Source organism: Pagrus pagrus (genome assembly GCF_965226575.1).
Source record: "Pagrus pagrus genome assembly, chromosome: 3".
Classification (NCBI taxonomy): Eukaryota; Metazoa; Chordata; class Actinopteri; order Spariformes; family Sparidae; genus Pagrus; species Pagrus pagrus.
In genome coordinates, this window is record NC_140187.1 from 19,820,159 (window position 1) to 19,829,485 (window position 9,327).

At 41.7% G+C, this 9,327-nt stretch overlaps 1 protein-coding gene across 3 annotated transcripts; it reads left to right on the forward strand.

Annotated features, from left to right (window-relative positions):
* Positions 1 to 796: 796 nt before the first annotated feature.
* On the forward strand, positions 797 to 8,905 carry pfkmb (phosphofructokinase, muscle b). Of its 3 annotated transcripts, none has more exons than XM_084348081.1 (22): positions 798 to 1,043; positions 2,460 to 2,553; positions 3,249 to 3,326; positions 3,628 to 3,817; positions 4,013 to 4,178; positions 4,268 to 4,312; positions 4,494 to 4,602; positions 4,687 to 4,782; positions 4,875 to 4,967; positions 5,078 to 5,203; positions 5,383 to 5,447; positions 5,541 to 5,604; positions 5,698 to 5,844; positions 5,971 to 6,041; positions 7,013 to 7,100; positions 7,187 to 7,339; positions 7,448 to 7,612; positions 7,709 to 7,770; positions 7,871 to 7,982; positions 8,073 to 8,172; positions 8,274 to 8,379; positions 8,637 to 8,905. In XM_084348081.1, the coding sequence occupies exons 1-22, from the start codon at positions 931 to 933 to the stop codon at positions 8,776 to 8,778; spliced, it is 2,385 nt and encodes a 794-aa protein (XP_084204207.1). In that variant the 5' UTR covers positions 798 to 930; the 3' UTR covers positions 8,779 to 8,905. The 3 variants fall into 3 exon arrangements, with proteins under 3 accessions (XP_084204206.1, XP_084204207.1, XP_084204208.1); XM_084348082.1 differs by having other exon boundaries at positions 798 to 1,015; positions 2,480 to 2,553; XM_084348080.1 differs by having other exon boundaries at positions 797 to 1,015; positions 2,480 to 2,553; positions 7,187 to 7,612.
* Positions 8,906 to 9,327: the final 422 nt, after the last annotated feature.

The following is a 9,327-nucleotide window of genomic DNA, read 5'->3' on the forward strand; positions in this document are numbered from 1 at the left end:
TAAAAAATAAGAAGCAAATTAAACTAAATTAAGCATAGGTAGAAGAGAAAGTAAGAGAAAATGAATTACAAAGGCATTTGCCTCCTTGACTTTGACACATCTAATTCACTGGTGCTGTCAGTTGATTTTAATATATTCTTTTAATTGAAATAAAAATGGCACATCTTAAATTCAGTGAAAAAACGTTTTTAAATATAAAAATCTGACTTTTTCTTTTCTTTTTGCATCTGTTGCACAAGTCATATAAATCATATAAATCAGTCAGGGAAATCCTGCTGCAGTCTGCAAAAGATGTTCAACCATGAAGGTTTATTTTGCAGCAAGACAAAGCCCACTAATGTGAAAGTTACCAGCCAAACACGGATGAATAACAAACAGCAATATTAATGCCCTACAGTTGTTAGTGTCAAGACTTTAATCCTATCTATTTGTGGCCGAACATGAAAACTGCTGTTCACTGACAGTCCCCAGACATCTGGAAATGGGAGAAACTGTCCACATGTGCAAAGCTGATACATTACGTTATAGTGTATTATATTCAAACTTTTTTTTTTTTTTATTTCCACAAATTTGCATTTCTAAGCTTGCACACTGATATGAAAGAAGATAAGTGTGGGGGGGAAAAGCCTGAATATATCCACTGTGATTCAATTCTGTGAATTAATAAAATATAAAAAAAAATGACAGAGGGGTGGGAGATGATGGTTAAATTCTTTAAATAGGCACTGTGTACGTGTGTGCGTCTAAATGCGTGCGTCAGTGTCAGCCAACGGGATAGTTAAGCTGGGCACTTTTTCAACTGCTATTACTTTCCATAGCAGGCAGCTGAGTTGGAGGTGAGAGGCTTCTTGTACTCCACACAGTGCAGCAGAGTGCAGGGATCTTTAGACTCAAGGTCTCTTTCCCTCAGCCAGCTTCAGATCCAGGACCATGGCACAAACGGCTACCGTAGACCCCAGCAAACTGGGAGTGGGTCGGGCCATCGCCGTGCTGACCTCTGGAGGAGATGCCCAGGGTGAGTGGAGGGTTTTCAGGGGTGGCATGTGAGTGCGGGGTGTCAAGTCGGGGCATGTGTGCTGTTTGTTTCCCTCAGCAGGTGGCTGTGAGGATGTGTGGGAAGTCACTACTCAGCAGCAGCGTGTAATGACAAATGAAATATTTGAGATGCATAGTGAGTCAGAAATAAGTCAAATTTTGGTGCCTCTTGAATAGTCATTGGATGTCAGACAGACAAGTACTGTAGCTGTCATATATCTAGATATTGTTGGTGTAGTGTTAAATTTTTTTATGTTATTGAAATTTTCAAACCAATTTTTGAGTGGCTATGGCACCAGAACAACACTGCTTATTGAAAACAAGTTCCCTTTTATATAAAATTTGACCACTCATACTTTTTCTAATTACTGTTTTTAATACTAAAACGACTTCTACAGTGCAAACAAGCTATCTTAGCTCTCTATTTGACTGAGCGGACTTTTTGGAGAAGGGCTGCGTAAATTCCTTCATGTAAAGCTCAGGACCACAGCATGAGTCAGACTCTCCTCTGACCTTTAACTTGATGAGGAATATCTCCACTGCGACCTTTGGGATCTGGTCAGTGACCCCACACAACCTTGTGGTGTCTGGCAGAGAGCTGTCTGTCCATCTGAACTTAGAGACAAAGTGTGCAAATGCAAAACAGCACAGCTTGCTAACCCTCATCTTTCTTCTTTTTTACTCTCCAGAAGACATAATCCTCATTACAACCTCATCTTTTTAGTCATATTAATATCCAAATGTCTTCTCTTGGTTCCTTCCTCCTCTCTCCTTCACACTGTATCTGTTATGAGGGCTAATTTTAGAGGCATGACCTTTCTGTCATGTGTTTGTAAAGTGGTGAGGTGGAGTGAGAGGGCCGGCCTACTCTTGCTGTCTCTCCTCTCCTGGTTTTCACTGTAAGTGGAGATGCTCTTGGCACCCTTGAAGCTAATCTATCCACTTCTTGTCCTTTAAACAACCCGCTGAGTGTTAAGACTGCAGCCAGTGGCCCAGCTGCTTTTCCTGTAATACAAGTTTGCCAATAACACTGACAGCTCAACTGTTACCAACAATGACATAACAGTCAAATAAAGTGGCACAATAGTATTGTTGTTTTATTGCCCGTCTGGTGCTCAGCTGCTGCTGCAACAGGTTGATTTAAAGACGATAATTTGTTTCTACATGAACTAAATTGTAAAAATTCTACCTGAGTAAAAGGTGTTCATTTAAAACTTCATAATGTTATACCTTTAAACACACTTTGACACAAACAAAAGACTACATTTGGAGAATGTTTGCAGAAATATGAACATAACCAAATAAAATCTAATTACAATAATATCATGTCATTATTTCCAACACTATTTCCTCACTGCTCCATTTATTCACTCATTCCACTTGTGTGTGATTGCTATTAAGTTTCTCATATAATTAAGGGCTAGCGTGTGCACTGTGCCTTCAGGTATGAATGCAGCTGTGAGGGCCACAGTGCGAGTGGGACTCTACACTGGAGCCAAGGTGTATTTTGTCCATGAGGTAAGTACAGCCTTTTGTTTGTTTGTTTTGAATATTCCACTAATCATTTAATCTGTACAATGTCAGATCACATCCTCAACAATAGAAAGACTCATAATTGAGCTCGCTGCCGTACCACAAGTGGCCACTGGGCAAAATTGGAAGCAAGGCTGAGCGGCGCCGTCTTATCTAAATATATGGTCACCACATGAACACAGTGCGGTAATCGCCAGACATAGCAGCAGACTGGAAGATCCTGCTCGTCTTTGCGAGCAGAGAGGACCGCCTCTTTTTGGAGTTTTCTGTCCTGATTGGATAAAATGGGCGGGGATACCACAAAATGTATATTCTGATTTACTGCATGAGCCGGGGAGGAGAGACATGGGATACTGACCAAACACTCAGTGATTACTGTTAGAATATAGAGTGATTTAATACTTATTTTAATAAAAATGTATCAGTTACAGCAGCTATGAATGCAATGAATGCTCATAACTGAGAGACCATCTTTTCTTACTTCAAATTAGTTACACGATTTGCTTTTGAACAACTAATTATTTAATCACTATTCCATGACCTAGCACACAAAATCAGCCTGACCAAATAAAATCATCAGACATGCAACATGACAGAGTAAAAATCTGCCCGTATCATTAAGCCTGAAGCTTCTTCCCAGCAGTGAGCTGATGTGGTGTTGTGTTTCTGTTTGCTGACAGGGCTACCAGGGTCTGGTGGATGGAGGAGACAATATCCGCCCTGCTACTTGGGAGAGTGTGTCAATGATGCTGCAGCTGGTGAGAACAAGCACGAGGATGCAAAAGCATATTCATCTGCACGTTTATCACCTCCACTCTGTTTTTAACTTGTGATCAGGTGCTTGCAGTCAGTAAGATGAATGATCTGTGTAACTCTAGCAGGTCTGTAGCATTTACAGTGCAGTTATGTAGGTCAAAATTTAAATGCCAAGGTTCATTAAATAACAAGATAAAATGGTCCTTAGCACTTAGGTGTCAGGTAACCCTATCACTCCTCCTTAGCAGCATCCTTGTGATTCTTGTTTGGTACTGAAACCCTTCCTCCCTTGCCTGACATCAGGGTGGGACTGTGATCGGTAGTGCCCGCTGTCAGGATTTCCGCACCAAAGAGGGACGCACCAAGGCTGCTTGCAACTTAGTCAAGCTGGGCATCACCAACCTGTGTGTGATTGGAGGTGATGGCACTCTGACAGGTGCCAACCAGTTCAGAACAGAGTGGCCTGAGCTGCTGGCAGACCTGGTCAGAGCTGGTGAGAGTCATGACCCCAAAATTCACTTTTCTAAGCAACAAAACCTCATATGAAAGGTCTCATTCACATATGTGCTCTTCAATAATGATGTTATGGCAAAAATACTGTTAATTGTCATGTAAAGGACTTTAGTGGAAATTGTATCCTCAAAGATTTCAGAGGCCAACACATGTTGTCATTTTCATCTGTGTTCAGGTAAGATCACGACCAATGAGGCCAAGAGTTCCTCCCATCTCAACATCGTTGGCATGGTGGGCTCCATTGACAACGACTTCTGTGGCACTGACATGACCATCGGAACGGACTCCGCCCTGCATCGCATCATAGAGATTGTGGACGCCATCACCACCACAGCACAGAGGTATGCATGTAACCATTCATACATTTATCTAACGGACAGTCCTGCCATTCAATTTTAAGACTGTTGATGTGAAATGTGTTGTTCGGCAGTCACCAGAGGACCTTCATCCTGGAGGTGATGGGCAGGCACTGTGGGTGAGTACAGCCTGTGAGTGTGTGTGAGCAGGAGTAGCATGCTGGTCCCTTTATCTTTGAGGAGGCAGAAAATATGGGCTGGAGGGGATTATATGGGATAGGATGGGAAGTTATATGGGATCTTTAAGAAGTTATCAGTTTTGCAAAAGATAATTGAACCCTCACCTATGACTCTTTACAGTTACCTGGCTCTGGTGACAGCTCTGGCCTGTGGTGCTGACTGGGTGTTCATCCCAGAGATGCCCCCAGAAGATGGATGGGAGGAACATCTGTGCAGAAGACTGATGGATGTAAATGTCTTGTCATGCATTGTCTTCAATGACTTATTTGAAAAAGTCTGTTGATCTTAAGTTTTTATTTTTTGTCCTTCTCAGCAAAGAGGCCGTGGATCCCGTTTGAATATTATCATTGTTGCAGAGGGCGCGATCAATCGCAAGGGTAAACCTATCACATGTGAGCTAATCAAAGAGGTCAGTGATGGCAGAGCGGCTCCAATTTACTGGCACATACAGCGTATAGGCTCTTCACTTGAGGCTCATAAATTCATAATCTCTCTCTCCAGCTGATATCAAAGAAGCTGGGCTTTGACACCCGTACCACCATCTTGGGCCATGTCCAGAGAGGAGGAACCCCCTCTGCCTTTGACAGAATCCTGGTAATACAACTATACATAAACGATAAAAATGTATCTTATTTCTTGTTAACAATGTGATAAATACAAATGTACCTGCTTCTCCAAGTGTCTTCTTCTTGATTGTGATTCAGGCCAGCAGGATGGGTGTGGAGGCTGTGATGGCTCTGCTGGAGGCCACACCAGACACTCCTGCATGTGTGGTCAGCTTGTCTGGAAACATGGCTGTCAGGCTGCCACTTATGGAGTGTGTGCAAGTGGTGAGTCACATCTCTTCCATATGTGAAACAAATCTTCAGTTCGTACAGAATTAATAATAGAACAGGACTTCAACATCAAGTATTTTTGAGCACTAACAAGATATGTGTTTGATATTTTTCATTATATTCTTAATGAACTCTCAGTTTCCTGTTTGTCTCTTCACCTTCTTTGCCATCAGACTAAAGATGTCACCGTAGCCATGTCTGAAGGGAGATTTGATGATGCAGTGAAGCTCAGGGGAAAGTGAGGCATGCACTTTGTGTTATCCATTTGAGATTCTCAAGTGTTGTGTTGAGTTTCAAATGTCTGTACGTTTCTGCTAAATCTTGACAACAGGAGCTTTGAGAACAACTGGACCACTTACAAAATGCTGGCTCATGTACACCTCCCAGACAAAAAGGTCAGGAACTATAGATGAACCGTCACATTCTTTAAGTCCAGGTGGAAAATACATGTATTCCGACAAAAATCTCTGTAAATGTGTCCATGCCAGAGTAACATCAATGTTGCCATATTGAACGTGGGAGCTCCGTGCGCTGGAATGAACGCCGTTGTACGTTCAGCTGTCAGAATCGGGATCCTGCAGGGCCACCAGATGCTGGCAGTGCACGACGGCTATGAGGGATTGGCTCAAGGAAAGGTAAATTAGCTACACACACATATATAAACACAAAATGGCATGTACTCTCATGATGGTTAATCAGCACTACCATGTAAATGCATAGCCCACACATATGTCAGGCCACGATACTCTGTCCCTGCACAGGTTGAGCCTATTGGCTGGTCAGGAGTGGCAGGATGGACTGGAAAGGGGGGCTCCAATCTGGGCACAAAGAGGTGAGATATTTCAACAGACTACTCTGTTGACTGGTACAACAATAACAACGCATGTTTCAGTGTTTTTGAATATACTTATACTAGTCAATAACAGCGTGCAGGGTGTGGGGGCAGGACTCCATACAAACCTGGTTATTGGTTTGAGGATTACCATTCTGAAGCCTCGAGTTTAGTATTTCGACCATCACCATCTTGTTTTTCAGAGTCAGAAGTGACAATATTTGGGCGAGAGGGTGGAGTTAGGGAGGATATCCTGATTGGATATGACCTGGAACTCGATGTTGCAAGTTAGCCAGGTCCCATTGAATACTCTGCTTCATCATCTATTTTTAGTCGAAATGGGACCATAATTTACAAAATGAACATCATTCTGTTTTGAAGAAGACTTGAATAGTGATAGAAACATAGTGACAGAAACCATAAACTCTTTAGGCAGTAACTCAGGTGAGAAGTAGGGCCATTTTCTCATAAGCTTGCATACACTCAGGCTTCTTTTTGCAACCAGTGGAGTCAAAAGAACACAAGTTTGAGGCAGTTCTGCACTGGTTTCTCTCTTCATGCAGTCAGTGATAAAGCTGGACTGCAGCTCTGTTTACTGCATGCTGCTGTTACATGTATGTCAAAATGCAAAAGAAAAATAATATGTGGAAATAATGTATTCTGTGGGTAACGGGGGTGGGACTAGATAAGCATTTGCTTCTCCCGCTTTCCCTTTCGGCCATGTGTACTATATGATTTTTAACTAAGATGATGTGTGATGATGATTGTCTAACTAACATGCCCGAAATAAACAAATAAATAAATAAATAAAAACAAAGCAACCAGGCACCAGATTGGAAGCGTTCATCCAAGACAAGAATGGGCCAACTTTGAACATTGTGTTTACAAACCGCAACCGAAAAATCCAACTGATTCTCCCTTTAACATTGAGCAGCTGTAATCTATTGTGATTCTGTGTTTTCCTTCCTAAGAAATCTGCCTGGTGAGTTCATGGAGCAGATCAGTCTGAGCATCACAAAGTTCAACATTCATGCTATAATCATCATTGGAGGTTTTGAGGTGAATGGCTGCATTATCAAGGCTATAATAAGCAATAAGTCACTTTACTGAAATTTCATTTTCTCCTTCCTTTCTGTCTCTACCAGGCATTTACCGGTGGTCTGGAGATGGTGCAGGCTAGAGAGAAGTATGAGGAACTCTGTATTCCCATTGTGGTGGTTCCTGCTACTGTCTCCAACAATATTCCTGGATCTGACTTCAGTGTTGGAGCTGATACTGCGCTTAACACTATAACCATGGTAAACTTCTTGAAGATCACAAAACAAAGACCAGATTATCAAAAAAAAGATCAATCTTACTCACTGTACTCTTCTTCTTCTTTCTTTCTTTCTTTTTCTCTTTTTCAGACATGCGACAGGATCAAACAATCTGCTGCTGGCACCAAGAGAAGAGTGTTCATTGTTGAGACTATGGGAGGACACTGCGGCTACCTGGCAACCATGGCTGGGCTGGCATCTGGAGCTGACGCTGCTTACATTTATGAGGAGCCTTTCAACATCCATGAACTGGAGGTCTGAGCCATTGAATGTATAAAAGAAAGGAGAGCTAAATAATAACATACATCAGTGAGGAATATTTCTAAATTCTCATGGTTGATTTGTTTGTAGATGAATGTGGAACATCTGGTGGAGAAGATGAAGACCACGGTGAAGAGAGGGCTGATTCTGAGGTTTGTGGGAATTTGTGTCATTTTATTCTCTCATCATCTTTCAACACCCAACAGCTCACTGTGGTTTAATATCTCATCCAATATTCTACTTTTGTTTCAGAAATGAGAGATGCAATGCCAACTACACCACAGACTTTATCTTCAACCTGTACTCAGAGGAAGGCAAGGGTGTGTTTGACTGCAGGAAGAATGTGCTTGGACATATGCAGCAGGTGGGACACTAGACGCAGATAATCAGATTCATTATCTTTGCCACCTGACTCAATTTCATAAACATAATTTAACATATCCTTTGTTTTTAGGGTGGAACACCAAGTCCCTTCGACAGGAACTTTGGCACCAAGATGGGCATCAAGGCTGTGTTGTGGTTGACTGACAAGCTGAAGGAATGCTACAGACATGGTGAGGACATTAAAAACACAAATTGCTGTATACAGTTGCGGGATGACCTCCTGTGCTTCCTGTGCTAATGTATATTGTATTTTTTAACCCCAAACCTCCAGGTCGTATCTTTGCCAACTCTGCTGATTCAGCCTGTGTGCTGGGCATGAGGAGGAGAGCTTTGGTCTTCCAGCCTCTGGCAGAACTTAAGGAAGAAACTGACTTTGTGTAAGACTTCATTTCTGTCCTGTATATTTATTTTCTTGCCATTTATTCTCCCTCTGCATTGTTTGCTAACATGTTCGCTATAGAGCTTATAGACCCTTGTTGTGAGTTTAGTTGGAGTCATTCTGCCCCCTAGTGGTCCAAAATGATTTAATCCAGCTTTAATTGAAATGTAAATGATTTGATTACTGACACTTTGAGAAATGTATTGTTATTGTTTTCACTTTCCTCTTTGCACTGACAAATGTTGTACTCGACAGACATCGTATTCCAAAGACGGAGTGGTGGCTAAAGCTGAGGCCCATCCTGAAAATCCTGGCCAAGTACAAGATCAACCTGGACACCAGTGAAAAGGCTGCGATGGAACACGTCATCAAGAAGCGAGGATTAGTTCCTCAGTAGCATCTCTTGTGATTATTCTTGCCATCAGAACCTGACATGACCTGAATGTCTTCTGTTCAAGTACTTTAAAGTCTGTCTCTGAAAAGTGCAATATAAATAAAGCTGATAATTATATCCCCGAAAAACACACAGCAACTCTCTCAGTTATTACTCACAAGTCACAGAGATGATTGTTTTACCAGTAACATCCACACCAAGTGTGAGGTAAAGACTGACGGTTTTATATGTCTTTTTTTGGAGCAGTCTCCATCCACAGATCATTTCCCTCTGTGCCTCTATTTTCATGTAAAATCTAAACTATACTCTTATTCAGTCATTTCAGACCCCAGCTTTTTTTCCCCGTTTCCATTCTTAGTCAACTATACACGCTTTTAATGAGAAATCAAGAAGCTCCCACAGTGCCTGCATTGTAGATCATTTTATCAGAGATGCAGTGATAAAAGTCTACATGTACATCCTCTTACTGGGGTTAGAAATGATTGCATTATTATAAACCTGGACCCTATTCTTTATATTTTAACAAGTGAATTTGAATTATGTTTTTGCTGG